Source organism: Trematomus bernacchii, unplaced genomic scaffold (genome assembly GCF_902827165.1).
Source record: "Trematomus bernacchii unplaced genomic scaffold, fTreBer1.1, whole genome shotgun sequence".
Lineage (NCBI taxonomy): Eukaryota > Metazoa > Chordata > Actinopteri > Perciformes > Nototheniidae > Trematomus > Trematomus bernacchii.
The window spans coordinates 25566-42426 of NW_022987682.1; the positions used below are offsets into that span (position 1 = coordinate 25566).

At 38.1% G+C, this 16861-nt stretch overlaps 1 protein-coding gene across 5 annotated transcripts in view; it reads left to right on the top strand.

Moving 5' to 3' along the window:
* LOC117487666 (interferon-induced very large GTPase 1-like) overlaps nt 1–16861 on the top strand; it is a 339011-nt gene that overhangs the window by 23764 nt on the left and 298386 nt on the right. For all 5 annotated transcript variants that reach the window (XM_034136304.1, XM_034136303.1, XM_034136306.1 and 2 more), the window contains exon 5: nt 11188–11445. In XM_034136304.1, the coding sequence (XP_033992195.1) occupies nt 11188–11445 (258 nt within the window). The remainder of the gene's footprint in view (nt 1–11187; nt 11446–16861) is intronic.

A 16861-nucleotide genomic window follows, 5' to 3' on the forward strand; every position in this document is an offset into this window, starting at 1 on the left:
CAGTCAACATGTAAACATGACAGAAAGTCTGTTGTAATCAAGTTCAGTTTGACATGTGACCGTTTCCCAGAGAGTTAGAATGTATTCTTATTTTATTTCATTTATATATTTACATATTCAATGTTTAACATATAATTCAATCTAAATGTCAACATGTAGATTACACATGAATGTTGTTCTTACCTTATTGAGTGCTATATGTCATTGCCTTACCAAAAACCTGAAAGTCTTTCTTTGTATTCCAATCAAGTATTTACCTCCAAATATTTACATTTTAATGTTCATGTTATAATATTTACTCAAAATGTATTATGTTAGTTTTCATTTTCAAATGCCACATTTTTAACATTTTTAGATCAATTAAAGGATAATTTAGTTCATGTTCAGCATGTCAACATGTAAACATGACAACAAGTTTGAATCAAGTTAAGGATGATATAAAGATGGTATTGTTTTTGTAAATATTTATTTTGTTGCATTTTTTATGTTTTAAAGATATTCCAGTCTAAATGTCAACGTGTCGGTTATCCTTCAGGTGGTTTTTATTACCTAATCCAGTAAGACATTTAATTGTCTTTGTTCAAAATCTATAACCACTTTGTTTCCTGTCATTGAAGAATCTGATATCACATATTTACATGTATTACTCACTTAAAAGATCATTCAATATAAAAGTGCTATTGTCAACAAGTAACAGCATCATATATGATCTTTCTTTTACTCAGATCTTCTAATCTTTTGTTTCTGTGAAGTATCTGATTCTTTATATTTACGTAATACAAAACACCATTCATTCTTTATACTGTTAACATGTATACTTACTACTGTTTACTATTTCAATAAAGAGACCACATCTGCAGACTGGCTATGAATGTCTTTAATGTTTCCCAGATCTGAATCACAGCATACAGAGTATAATAACTTCTAAAGTAAACAGAAATATCATCACCTCATTTATTTATATAGTTTAAATATACTTTTTTTTTAATAATCATCTTTTTTTTTTATTCCATCATTTAACATTTTTCTTCATTTCAAGTCTTGGGTTTCTGAATTCAACAAATAATGTAAAAACAAGACAACAGGTGCAACTCCACAATGAATCGTGTGTGTGGGTGTGTGTGTGTGTGTGTGTGTGTGTGTGTGTGTGTGTGTGTGTGTGTGTGTGTGTGTGTGTGTGTGTGTGTGTGTGTGTGTGTGTGTGTGTGTGTGAGGCTAGGTGTGTCCACATACATCCAGTCTGATCCACGGCTAATCACAGGTTCAGACTCTGAAAGTGAGAGACATTTTTTAGATTGAATTAAAATGTAATTACAACCGTTAACCTGCAACTCTTCACTGCTACATCATACAAGGGCACCACAACCTCCATGACATTTTAAATAAATGGATTACTGACATCTAGTGGTCATTTATTGCAACAACACCTACTTAGAATATAAGATAAGGATTTCTCAGGTTTTCTAATTATGTGTCTCTTTAAAAACATAGAGACATGAAACTATAAACACTTGCATATGCCCCATATCTTTCCTAAATGTAAAGACTCCTTGGTCATTTATATTTGGAACAGCCATGTCATCTAATAAATGAAATGTACGTGGCAAACACTATTGTTGCTTCAAGACTTGCAACGTGAAAAGGAAACAGCAACAAATTGCAAATCCAGCAGTAATTCTTAACACTACTGTAAACATTATACTGAATGTCGATGAATCGGTTAACAGAAAGTTGTTGCACATGCCAAACATTTCCAGCTTCTACAATATTAATGTTGAAGATGTTCCCCCATGTTCTATAATGTTATAGAGTAGATAAATCAAGTAGCTACATAGCCAGCAGATAATGTTAGCTAACAAAGCAAATAACCTCTGGTTAGAGAGCCTTATACTAAAAGCAGGATTAATAATAATATTTTAACAGTGAGAGTAAATCCAGAAATCGAGATTATATCTAAAATAAAAATGTATTTGCATTTAACTGTGGGAAATAAGTATTTGATCCCCTTGCAAGTGGGTAAACTTACAAAATCGCCAAGTGATCACATACTTATTTCCTCCACTGTATATATATATATATATATATATATATATATATATATATATATATACATACTGTATATACAGTACCAGTCAAAAGTTTGGACACTCTCATTCAAAGGTTTTTATTTATTTTAATTTTTTTAATTATTTCTACATTGTAGATTAATACTGAAGACATCAAAACTATAAAAGAACACATATGGAATTATGTAGTAAACAAAAAAGTGATGAACAATCCAGAATATGATTTATATTTTAGATTCTTCAGAATAGCCCCCGTTTGCCTTGATGACAGCTTTGCACACTCTTGGCTTCTCTCAGTCAGCTTCATGAGGTCGTCACCTGGAATGGTTTTCCAACCGTCTTGAAGGACTTCCCAGAGGTGCTGAGCACTTGTTGGCTACTTTTCCTTCACTCTGCGGCCCAACTGATCCCAGACCATCTCAATTGGGTTGAGGTTGGGTGATTGTGGAGGCCAGGTCATCTGACGCAGCACTCCATCACTTTCATTCTTAGTCAAATAGCCCTCACATAGCCTGGAGGTGTGTTTGGGGTCATTGTGTGTTGAAAAACAAATGAGGGTCCCAGTAATCCCAAACCAGATGGGATGGCATGGCGCTGCAGAATGCTGTGGTAGCCATGCTGGTTAAGTGTGCCTTGAATTCTGAATAAATCACCAACAGTGACACCAGCAAAGCCCCCCCCCCCCCCACCATCACACTTCCTCCTCCATGCTTCACGGTGGGAACCACACATGCAGAAACCATCCGCTCACCTTCTCTGCGTCTCACAAAGACACCGCGGTTGGAACCAAAAATCTCAAATGTGGACTCATCAGACCAAAGTACAGATTTCCACTGTCTAATGTCCAATCCTTGTGTTTCTTGGCCCAAACAATTCTCTTCTTCTTGTTGTTCATCCTCAGTAGGTGGATCTTTGCAGCAATTGGACCATGAAGGCCAGATTCACGCAGTCTCCTCTGAACAGTGGATGTTGAAATTTGTCTGCTCCTTGACCTCTGTGATCATTTATGTGGGCTCTAATCTGAGGTGCTTTTAATTTGTGGTTTCTGAGGCTGGTAACTCTGATGTGTTTATCCTCTGCAGCAGAGGTAACCCTAACTCTAGGGGGTCCTCATGAGAGCCACTTTCATCTTAGCGTTCGATGGTTTCTGCGACTGCACTTGAGGATACATTCAAAGTTCTTGACATTTTCCGGATCGACTGGCCTTCATTTATTAAAGTAATGATGGACGGTCGTTTCCCTTTACTGAGTTGAGTGGTTCTTGCCATAATATGGATTACAACAGTAGTCAAATAGGGCTTTCCACTGAGCACTAACCCTACCTCTGCACAACACAACTGATGGTCTCAAACACATTAAGAAGGCAAGTGTTTCCAAAAAGGCACACGTGTTCATTGAAAACCATTCCAGGTGCCGACCTCATGAAGCTGACTGAGAGAAGCCAAGAGTGTGCAAAGCTGTCATCAAGGCAAACGGGGGCTACTTTGAAGAATCTAAAATATATAGGTCACCCATGTAATGAGCCCACTTACCTTCAGAAGATTCTTTCAAGTGTACCCAGGAAGGAGAAGCCTTATGTCGTCACACTTTGTCGGTAATTGAACTGACACAGCTGTCCCACTGCAGAAAATTAGATAGTAACATTTGTTTGCGTTTTCAGCTTTAAAATAAAATTCAAGAGAAGGATGTATCTGTTTATATCTGCCAAATATCAAAAGTGACTAGTACTTTTAACATCATTTACAACTTTCCTTTTTTAATGGTTGGTGAAATGCAGTTTTCTATCTTCATACAAATGTGCTTAAAACAAACAAATACTGAGGTTGAACATGCAGTCAAGATAAAGTAGAAGCTCTTGGAGGAATGACTAAATAGGATGCACAGCGTTTCAAACTAAATAAAATCATTCCAAAAGCCAAGTTACACAACAGGTACCTGCCATTTGTGGGCGTGCCAGTAGGCAATGGTTCATGACGAGCCACTGATATCGATTACTGGACAATATGTTATTCTGAGGCAACACAAAATAATGAGGTACCATTCCCATGTAATAAGAAGAAAGCTAAACATGAATCTGGTTGGAGAAAAACAAAGAAAGAAAGACATTTGTTCTCTGACTCTTAATTACTAATTATTTGTTGTTTTACTAAGATTTAAAAGCCATGCACATTTTTTAAATCGGCCGATCACACAATTGTCACTTTTAAAAGTTAATACAGAAGGCATTGTCTTGTCAAATTGTAGACTTGACCAAATAAGCTTCTAAAAATATAGCTGTCGACCAAAGCACACTTTTCTATTAGCAATATGTTGCTTACTTAGATCCCATTGTGATAGAAAGAGCAAATGGTTCCCTTTTAAATTGAATAAATGTGAAAATGTAACCTTGAATGTATTCATAGTTTTACTTTGGTAGGCTATTAATTGTACCTGGGAATGTGTAACCATCATTGTCTGATTGAAGGAAACGATGTGTCCTAATTCTATAAAAAGGAAAGAACACACCTTTGCTCATGAAGCCATCTGAGGTGGGTTTCATGAAGTTTGTGATATCATTTATTGTAAACTGAATCCTCATTTCCAAGAAACCACATGATCAATGAACTGTCTAAAGCTCAAGGCTCAGGGTCTATTGAAGGAGAAAACACTGAGGCTGGAAAACATTATCACTCTTCCGTGTACCTTCATCAGCATTCTTTAACGGGTACTGTAATGATTTATCAGACTAGAAGCTTGATAACAGTGTTATAAAAATCAGAGTGGTGAAACCCTGATAAACCATCTTTTATATGCAACGATCTGTCTGCTCTATCAGCGCTGGTTTCCAAGTACGGGTGCGGGGCCAAAAATAAATTGCAACACAACGTTAAGAAGAGTCTTGTCATGATATAGAGGCAAAGGGGATAAGGACCAAAGTGCAATGTGTTGGAAATAAAACAAAAACAATCTTAGGCTCTTTATGATAGAGTGTATGTCTGCTGACAATGTATTGTTGTAGATGTAATAGAAACTTCTGGAGCACGGAGTTGAAAAACAACGAGAACACGGGAGAGCACGAACTTGATGGCAAACACTGAAGATTTATTTAGAGTTGGGGCCGGAGGATGGACAAAGACATTTGCTGCAGACACAAAGTGACACAGCGCTGCCCGAACCAATTCTAAAGGTATCTCACCAAATCCCATGTATTTAGCTGGTTCTGAGAGAATAATGAACACTCTGCATGACAAGACATAACAAAGAAATCACTAAAACACCTCCATCAGCTGACGCCAACAGGCAGGAATAAGGAGACAGAACTCAGAGAGCACAGCAGCCCAAGGTCACAGGCCTGTGCTCAGTGAGGGCAGTACAAACTGATAAAGTAGGTCAAAGTTGTGGGCCTAGGAAAATATTTCCTCAACAGTAGACTTGTTCAAAATAAGCTCATGAAACTACAGTTTTAGGCTACAACACGTTTTTCTATCATATGTTGCTTACTTAGATGCCATGACATTATAACATGTGTGCTTGAGCAAGTGAGACAAAGAACAAGTGGTTGCCCTTTATAATGGAATGTTAATATGTTCATGTAAACTGGAATTTAGTACTTATTTTTAGCTGAATAAATGTCTTATCCACATTTTGTGATTGAAACAAACTGTGAGTCTATATTCTGAAAAAGGAAGGAACATACTTTTGTGCATGAAGCCATATTTAGGTGGGTTTTATGAAGTTTTTTGATATCATTTACGGTAAAAGTAATATCAATTAATTGTTTAAAGCTCAAGGCTAAGGCTCTATTGAAGGAGAAAACACTGAGGCTGTCAAATATTATTACTCTTGAGTTTACTTTCAGTGTACCTTCATCAGTCGTCTTTAACGTGTACTGTAATGATTTATCAGACCATCTAAGAGCTTGATAACAGTATTATAAAAAACAGATTGGTGAAACAAACACCATATTAGGATCTTAATGATAAGAGTAAAGGTCTGCTGACAATTTATTGATGTGAATTTGTTCAAAATAAGCTTATGAAACTACAGTTTTAGGCTACAACACGTTTTTCTTTCATATATTTATATTTTAGATTCTTCAGAATAGCCCCCTTTTGCCTTGATGACAGCTTTGCACACTCTTGGCTTCTCTCAGTCAGCTTCATGAGGTCGTCACCTGGAATGGTTTTCCAACCGTCTTGAAGGACTTCCCAGAGGTGCTGAGCACTTGTTGGCTGCTTTTCCTTCACTCTGCGCCCCAACTGATCCCAGACCATCTCAATTGGGTTGAGGTTGGGTGATTGTGGAGGCCAGGTCATCTGACGCAGCACTCCATCACTTTCATTCTTAGTCAAATAGCCCTCACAGAGCCTGGAGGTGTGTTTGGGGTCATTGTGTGTTGAAAAACAAATGATGGTCCCAGTAATCCCAAACCAGATGGGATGGCATGGCGCTGCAGAATGCTGTGGTAGCCATGCTGGTTAAGTGTGCCTTGAATTCTGAATAAATCACCAACAGTGACACCAGCAAAGCCCCCCCCCCCCCCACCATCACACTTCCTCCTCCATGCTTCACGGTGGGAACCACACATGCAGAAACCATCCGCTCACCTTCTCTGCGTCTCACAAAGACACCGCGGTTGGAACCAAAAATCTCAAATGTGGACTCATCAGACCAAAGTACAGATTTCCACTGTCTAATGTCCAATCCTTGTGTTTCTTGGCCCAAACAATTCTCTTCTTCTTGTTGTTCATCCTCAGTAGGTGGATCTTTGCAGCAGTTGGACCATGAAGGCCAGATTCACGCAGTCTCCTCTGAACAGTGGATGTTGAGATTTGTCTGCTACTTGAGCTCTGTGATCATTTATGTGGGCTCTAATCTGAGGTGCTTTTAATTTGTGGTTTCTGAGGCTGGTAACTCTGATGTGTTTATCCTCTGCAGCAGAGGTAACCCTAACTCTAGGGGGTCCTCATGAGAGCCACTTTCATCTTAGCGTTCGATGGTTTTTGCGACTGCACTTGAGGATACATTCAAAGTTCTTGACATTTTCCGGATCGACTGGCCTTCATTTATTAAAGTAATGATGGACGGTCGTTTCTCTTCACTGAGTTGAGTGGTTCTTTCCATAATATGGGTTACAACAGTAGTCAAATAGGGCTTTCCACTGTGCACTAACCCTACCTCTGCACAACACAACTGATGGTCTCAAACACATTAAGAAGGCAAGTGTTTCCAAAAAGGCACACGTGTTCATTGAAAACCATTCCAGGTGACGACCTCATGAAGCTGACTGAGAGAAGCCAAGAGTGTGCAAAGCTGTCATCAAGGCAAACGGGGGCTACTTTGAAGAATCTAAAATATATAGGTCACCCATGTAATGAGCCCACTTACCTTCAGAAGATTCTTTCAAGTGTACCCAGGAAGGAGAAGCCTTATGTCGTCACACTGTGTCGGTAATTTAACTGACACAGCTGTCCCACTGCTGAAAATTAGATAGTAACATTTGTTTGCGTTTTCATCTTTAAAATAAAATTCAAGAGAAGGATGTATCTGTTTCTATCTGCCAAATATCAAAAGTGACTAGTACTTTTAACATCATTTCCAACTTTCCTTTTTTAATGGTTGGTGAAATGCAGTTTTCTATCTGCATTCAAATGTGCTTAAAAACAAAACAAATACTGAGGTTGAACATGCAGTCAAGATAAAGTAGAAGCTCTTGGAGGAATGACTAAATAGGATGCACAGCGTTTCAAACTAAATCAAATCATTCCAAAAGCCAAGTTACACAACAGGTATCTGACATTTGTGGGCGTGCCAGTAGGCAATGGTTCATGACGAGCCACTGATATCGATTACTGGACAATATGTTATTCTGAGGCAATACAAAATAATGAGGTACCATTCCCATGTAATAAGAAGAAAGCTAAACATGAATCTGGTTGGAGAAAAACAAAGAAAGAAAGACATTTGTTCTCTGACTCTCGTTTTTTCAAACGGCCGATCACACAATTGTCACTTTTAAAAGTGAATACAGAAGGCATTGTCTTGTCAAATTGTAGACTTGACCAAATAAGCTTCTAAAAATATAGCTGTCGACCAAAGCACACTTTTCTATTAGCAATATGTTGCTTACTTAGATCCCATTGTGATAGAAAGAGCAAATGGTTCCCTTTTAAATTGAATAAATGTGAAAATGTAACCTTGAATGTATTCATAGTTTTACTTTGGTAGGCTATTAATTGTACCTGGGAATGTGTAACCATCATTGTCTGATTGAAGGAAACGATGTGTCCTAATTCTATAAAAAGGAAAGAACACACCTTTGCTCATGAAGCCATCTGAGGTGGGTTTCATGAAGTTTTTGATATCATTTATTGTAAACTGAATCCTCATTTCCAAGAAACCACATGATGAATGAACTGTCTAAAGCTCAAGGCTCAGGGTCTATTGAAGGAGAAAACACTGAGGCTGGAAAACATTATCACTCTTCCGTGTACCTTCATCAGCATTCTTTAACGGGTACTGTAATGATTTATCAGACTAGAAGCCTGATAACAGTATTATAAAAAACAGAGTGGTGAAACCCTGATAAACCATCTTTTATATGCAACGATCTGTCTGCTCTATCAGCGCTGGTTTCCAAGTACGGGGTCAAAAATTATTTGCAATTCAACATTCAGAAGAGTCTTGTCATGATATAGAGGCAAAGGGGATAAGGACCTCAACTTTCCAGATCTTTATCCATCATGGTAAGAGCTATTTGTTTGTAATAAAACAATAATCTGGTCATCTTAATTATGTGTGATGACGGATCAAATACAGTAACTGCTGTATATTATATGCTCCTACTAACATAATGGCAACTTACTTATTTTATTCATTAACTATTAATTTGTCAAAACAAGCTAATGCAAATATATATTTGTAGGCTATAGCACAGATTTTTGGAACTGTAGACAGAATCTTCATTTCCAAGAAACCACATGATCAATATGCTGTCTAAAGCTCTATTGAAGAGAAAAACATCAGTAATCAATATCATCAATATCAGCACTGAGTGTACTTTCATTAGCCCTCTTCAACGTGTACACACATGATTCATCTAACCAACTATGAGGCTGATGAACATTAAAATGATAGAAAGCAGAGTTATCATAAACCGTCTTTTGTATGCAGACGATCTGGATACTCATTCAGTGCTGGTTCCCAAGTATAGGGTCGAATATGATTTGCAAAATTATGTTTAAAGTGGATGCTTTATCATGCTATATTTGAATAATATAGTGTAGGACCATACCTATATAAGGCATATTTATACTTTTTTTTTTTTTAAATACCAAACAGATCATGCATTTTAGCCATGCCTCATTTTGCTCAATTTCACATTTTTTATCCCTGTTTTTGCAAGGGCAGATTCAGTGAGAACAGCACCATCTACAGGCCTGGCATATGTACTACAGCGTCTCCAGTGCTTTCGAACGGCAGTGGCTGTCTCCTCCTGATTGGTGGAGTTGGCCCAATAGCCGTAGCGCCACCGTCCTGACGTCAGGACAGTGTTCAAATCTGGATCAGTTTTTATCAGATCCGTTGCAGCCCCTTTTTTAGAGATTTGGGTATGGAGGAAAATAGAGAGGGTTGTGTTTTCTGACACTTGGTGAGTTCCCTGGAACACCGGGGACACATATTCATGTGTAAAAGACGTACAAAAGTGCATTTTGCATGATAGGTCCCCTTTAAAAGAGTTTCATCATGATATGTAAACAAGACGATAAGGACCTTAACTTTCCAGATTTGCATTTATCAGTCAGAATTGCTGGAACGTCAAATTGAAAATGTAACCTTGAATTGGTATTTAATTTGATCTAAAAAAAAGTGTAATAAACATTGTGTGATTGTTCTAATTCTGAAAAAAAGAATGAAGCCATCTAAAGGGTTTTAAACTAAATGTAATGTAATTGACTGTAATCTTTGTTTTCAAAAACCACGTGATCCATCAACTGTCCAAAACACATTTGAAAGTAGCTTTACCTAGCAGCATAAAAGGATCAGTCTGCAGCATTGCAGGATAAACCATTAAAGCTGTAAAACATTATCACTTTTGATTATAGTGTGAACTAGATAATCCTTTACGGGGAAATAAAAGAGAGAGAGTCACTACGCACTTGAGTTGCCAGAGAAGTGCAGAGCTTTCTTCTCAGGACTAAAACTTAACCTATAAAAAACGATTGCATATACAATAGATAAAAACTCCAGGATAAAAGAAGAGATACCATGGTTGATCTGAAAAGGTAGGTGACACATTCTTTTGTCAGTGATTGTATTTTGATGCAACATACAGTAAGTGTTGGAGTGGATGGTGTTACTGAGTTTAATTTGATAACTTTCAGTGAGAAGCTGTATGAATAATGTGGAGGGAGAGCCATGGCTGAAAGAGTATCTACAATGGAGAGCCCTGGTGAAGAGGTAAACGGTTAGATATCAGCTACTGTGAATATGGTATCAGTAGATACATTTCAAATCTAAACATATTTTTCTCATATTATGGATCAGTTTCCTTTGTTCAAGAAAAGAGAAACTTTGTTAATCCCCACAGGGAAATCCAGGTGTCCTAGCACAGTGCTGTTCTGTGCTGAGCGGTTGTTGCCTGAGCAATAGGAAATTAGAGAACACTCCAGCAGCACCACAGTCCAACTGTAAGTATGACTGTCAATGTCTGATCCAATGTAATGACTTCATATTTGCTGTAATGTAAAGATACTGAGATGCACTTTTCTAATCTTATGACAGATCCTCCACCTCCACCAATAACTATTGTAAATACTAACCAGCAGTCTTTCATTTCACCACCTGATATCCCTCCTGCTGCGCCCAGCACTGTGAATGGTCGCACAGGTACATCTAAAACAAATCCATAAAAAGCAAACGTGGATAATTCCCTCAAAATGTATACTCCTTACACTGAGGGACACTGTTGATGTATCTAATGAATATTAGTTTTAGACAAATTAAGTCCATGTTGTTATTTTATGTAGCTTTCTCTGTTACCACACTATTTTACTGCAGTCAAGCAGCACTTTAAAATGCTGACAAACTTTGACAGAATATGAATGTTCAGTTTCAGTGAAACCTTTATATGTTCCCACAGAGCCCAGCCCTCCTGTGCAGATTACAGTCGACCAGGTCAGCAGCGAGTCACTGTCTCTGCATTGGGACCCCCCTGCTCGTGAAGTGGAGAGTTACATTGTGACTTGTTGCAGTGAGGGAGACATTATGAAAGAGACAACTGACACAAACAAGATGACATTCAGCAACCTGAAGCCAGGGGAGTGTTACTTTCTACAGGTTTCTACAAAACTTCGGAATGGAAGAATAAGCAGGCCAACTGTAACATCTGCCAACACAAGTAAGTCAAATAAAATCATTATTGCATGGTTGATAAAGACAATGTCAAAGATGTTGACCCAAAGATGAAGATTGGAATTGAGCAGATGGCTTTGAGTGAACATGCTTCTGGGTTAATAAAGACCTTTCAGAGTTTGGAGACTGCCGAGAAAAATGCAGATTACATTGTGGTGGGCATTTCAATTCCCTTAAGAGAAACTGATAAATGATTAATACACAAGTTTGTCTATTTTTATATTTAATAAAGTAATAAAGAAAGTCAGATACAATTGAAATCAATCTAAAATGCAGGAACTGAGCAACTTCATCCTCAGAGGATAAAGAACTTCTGCAAAAGTTGAATAGCAGCTAAAAAAAAAAGGAGACATGAAATAATCAAAAAGTAAAGCATACATTAGTAATCAAATAGAAATAAAGACAAATAAGTACACAACCATAGCTCAGAAATGAGTAGCAGCAATTTGAGTAAGCTAAGTGACATAGATGGCATTGAAGTGTTGTGACCTTAAAAGAATATAAGTTGGGACATTTATAAAAATAAGTATTTTCTACATTCAAGTGATTATAGCGCCGTACAAATGGCAGATAGTGTTTATATCTCACATTGCAGGTTTGTTGCACAGGATTGCAAGAGGTAAATCAAAAACAAATCCTTAAAAAGCAAACGTGAATAATTTCCTCAAAATGTAAACTCCTGAGGGACACTGTTGATGTACGTAATAAATGTTAGTTTTAGACAAATTAAGTCCATTGTAGGAGCCATTTTATGGGTGTTGTTGGTGTCTCAGTTTACTTTATTTATATTTATACTGCAATATTATTTTGGACACTTGGTGGCGGGGGTTAGCTGCAGGTTATACTGGGTGTATAAAAAGGGTCATAGGTGACAGGAAAGGACAGGACACAGGAGGAAAGAGCATACCGATTCCACCAGCCCGGCAGATGCTCACCACAACTATTGCATGTATAATTAAACCTTGGTATGTAGAACGCTAAATAAAACATCATTCTAAACTGCAGCAAAAGACCGGAAAATCATCTGTTTGTGTCTGCGTCTGGATCACTCTCTAGCCCTCCTGTGAAGTAATGGCAAAAGAATATAGGACATTGGAACACTAAAATTGCCATTACATCCATGTTGTTATTTTATTTAGCTTTCTCTTTTACCACACTGTTTTACTTAGCAGTCAAGCAGCACTTTAAAATGCTGACAAACTTTGACAGAACGGGAATTTTCAGTTTCAGTGAAACCTTTATATGTTCCCACAGAGCCCACCCCTCCTGTGCAGGTTACAGTCGACCACGTCAGCAGGGAGTCATCGCCTCGGGACACAATAAGCAAGCCTACTAAAACCTCTGCCCAGACACGTAAGTCAAATGAAATCATTATTGCATATGGCTGCAGACAACGTCAAAGGTTTGTATAAAGAAATCAGTAATGTAATGGGAACTCAAACATAAATATTGGAATTGGACAGATGGCTTTATTTGCACATGCTTCTGGGTTGATGTACTCTTCAGAAGAAGAAGTCCAGATTCCATCCCTGTAGTATTTATCTTTGAATACAAGAAAGTTACCAATTTCTTCTTCTGAAAGACACCCGTTTGGCTGTTTCTATAGATCCTGCCTCACAACATGCTAACAAATTTGATTTTGTACATACGCTATGTTACTTTTAGCAAGTTCTTATTAAAAAATACAAATATATAAATCAACTACTGAATTATGATGTATTGTCATTGATTAGCTGAAAGTAAAACAGTAATAAAAGTGAGCTTCTCCTTTACCAGCTGCAACATTTAAATTGTGACCACATTAATCTATTACTAATTACAATATATATTATTCTAAAATTGTTAAAAGCTTTTAGTTTTGGTACACACATCTCTACTTTAATTTCTACACTTTGGTATCAATATTTATTGAGGACTTTTTTCAACACTGTTAAAAAGTATAATGAAATGCATAATAGTTAAGTCAGGATAAGAACAACTGAACCTTTTATGGGTCTAGAGCAGGGCTCTCCAACACGTCGATCGCGAGCTACCGGTAGCTCGCGGGCAGCTTTTCAGTAGCTCGCCGCTCGATTATCGATTATAGCGTAGTAAGGTTGCTTATTGATTTTTCGGCCGCGGCTGGACAATAACGTTTTTTTATTTTAGATTTTTTTCTGTCACACGAATATCAAATGGTCGGTGACGCAGAGATCAAGGAACAGACGTGACAGCAGCACAGCGACAACACACACGGAGCAGTCTGCTTTCTCCACCAGCACGAGTCCAGAACTAACAGCAGAATGACCCGCTCTGAATCAGGCCCTGTCGCTGCGCCTCAGAGACACACAGGGAGGGATTTGTGTTTTTTGAAAAACACTCGTTATCGTCATGTCAGGTTTTTGGTGAATTTAATCAAGTCTTGGATTGCAGAGTATGAATGTCCTCTTGCTATTTTCAGTTGATAAATACTTGTGTAAAGTTTGTGAAGGCAGGAGGAAAGCTTCCGCGATCACCGTCTCCTCTCCGTTCCTCCAAACCCCGCCCCCTCCCTGAAAATAATGAGTGACAGGCTGATAGTGACCCGATAGAAACTTTATTATTCACTTAATCACTGATTGAGATATGATGAAGCTAACTTAATCTCATACATTCATGGGATTTATGTAACAGTAAGACAGAGAATGTAAGTGTGCACCCACATGCACTATTTTTGTTTTTATAATGCTATTGTAAATAATCCTGCTGTTTTCAGACTCAAGTCATGTGTGTCTTTTTTTTAACAGAAGACCGTTGCTAGAAGCTGCAGCTAGACTGCAGAAGTATTAGTTTTTTGTTTTTGAGGATGGAACCATTTTCACACACAGATATAGGGAGGCTAGACCTATACAATTGATTTATTATGGTTTATAATTTAATGTCAAGACGAAGAAGAAGAAGAAAAAGATGGCTGAACAACTGTTCAGTGTCAATCCTGTGGAGATCTCCAAAATAATGTTCAGCTTAAGTCTCAGCAAAACTCACAACATTTCTGGAGCCTTGTAGACCCAGAAAACTATAAGAACATTCACCAAGCAGCACTGAAAATGTCTGCTTTATTTGGTTCTGTTCTACATACCTTTGTGAAGCAGCTTTTTCTGACATGAATGAAATCTAAATACAGAACAAGACCGACTGATGAACATTTAAATGACTCTATTAAGTGAACCTAAGTGGGTCCAGCATACACCTCTATGGTGGACTGTATGCAGTGCCATTAATCTCACTAACAAAAGAGTGAAATGCTTGTAAGGTGGTGATTAAGGACACTTATGTGAATGTTCAGTGATGTACTTATTATGTGGGCCATAATAATATGTGAGAAATCTTCGTTTTCTTGGACCTTATTTTTGATAAGCTTTAGGTATTGCAATTTCACACGTGTACAAAAGTATAGCTTAATTCAACTGATGAGGGCTATGTGAATAAATGTAAGCGATGTGATGCAAGTAGCTCTTGGCCACTTTCATTTTTTGAAAGTAGCTCTCAGATGAAGAAAGGTTGGAGACCCCTGGTCTAGAGCATAAGTATGTATACAGTTTATACGGTTTAACCCTCCCCAGGATATTCTGCTGTTAGGTAATATGATTGATAATGACAGCACCCTTTCTGAGTTTCATTCAATTATCACCTATGAATAATGCCAATGTCCAATTCAGTGCCAGGAGGATTTTCATCAACCTGCCGTATTCTGATCCAAAGAAATGTCTCTATCCACCTCTTCAAGGTCCTTTAACCAACAATTCATTAGCAGGCTGCGATTAGACAAGCAGTTTACTGACTGACTGAATGGCCAACGTAGTCATAGTTTTAGCAATTGATAAATATTAAAATATATTTTGATACATGCTTAGGGTTGGTGGAATAACGGATAATGTTTTTAGTATGATTCTCTTTCATTTTCTACAGAGCCACACCTAGAGAGTTTTTTGGAGGAACTGGGGTTGGATCACCACTACAAAGAGAAGCTATCCCAAAGCACACTTCTAAGGATTGACAAGAAGACCATTACTGATGAACCTGCTAAGTGTAATTCAGATCTTCCATGGTATTTTCTGAAGAAACTAATGATGGTTAATGTGACAGCTAGGAATGTAAAATGTACACCTTCACATGAATCAGACTTGGATGATCACTTAGATCTTGATAATTTCGATGAAAGTACACATTCAGGTGACACACTGAATCCCCTTGATATTATCACTGCTCTCTTCCTGTGCTCTGATGGTTTTGTACAGCAGGAAATGGCCCTCAAAATGTCCATGTGTCAGTTTTCCGTGCCTCTGTTGCTTCCCAACTGTGACACAAAGCAGTGCACATTCATGCTTTGGGCCATGAGAGACATTGTTAAAAAGTACAGACCTCAGTCACTTTCAGAGTCCAGGGGATTTATTGAAGAGAGAATTGTTGTCTCTGAACTTCCAATGATATCTTTTGTGAGACTGGGTGAGTGCTCCTTGTCCAAGTCAGAGATCCTCAATGAGCTTCTGAGCAATTCTCAGCAGTACCATGACACCTTTGTTCACTCCAACATGGAGGGTGGTGACAGTCCAAGGAGAATATCCAGTGGATTGGTTGAAATGACTTGGTACCTTCCTTGTGGGAACAAAAACATGGATGTCTTCAGCGAGCCAGTTGCTGTGGCTAACCTTCGTGGGGACAGTGCTTCATTTGAAACACAATTTGCTTTCTTGTGTCAGACATCTGCAGCAGTTTTTGTGTTCTTTGATGCTTTGGACTCTGAGTGTGAGCTGCTAACCAACCAAAACCACAAGGCCCAGATCTTCTTGGTGGGTAACCGTCAAAGCAAAGATTTCAAATTAGATGCTGTAAAAAAGGTAGCAACCAAGTTGGACTTGACAAACAGCAACATCATTTTAAAGACTAAGCGCATGAATGATGCAAACTTTGTCAAAGATTTGCGGGAAAAAGTCAGCAACGCATTTGAAAACACAAAGATGAAGAGGGGAATTGAGAAGATGGCTGACGTTGCCCATGAACTGGGAATCTGTGTTGATGAAGACTCTCCAGAGTGCCAGGAAGCGAAGAAAAATGCATATTCCATCACTGCAGAAATTGAAGACATTCTTAAATACAAAGAAGCTCAGCTTCCCTTGCAAGGCCAGATATAGAAGGAGCTTACTCGCTTGGAGAAGGAAGAATTCCGACTTAAGAAAGTTGGGTCTGAAAATATAGAAAAGTACAAAAGTGATCTTCAGCTACAGAAAACCAAACTTCGGGAAAAACAGAACTCTCAGGACATGTCGAAGGCAATGACATGTTTCATCAATGCAATATCAAGCCCAGGGATTGAGAAGAAGGAGGAGGAGAAGAAGAAGGAGGAGAAGAAGAAGAAGAAGATAGAGAGGTTCTATTTCCTGAAA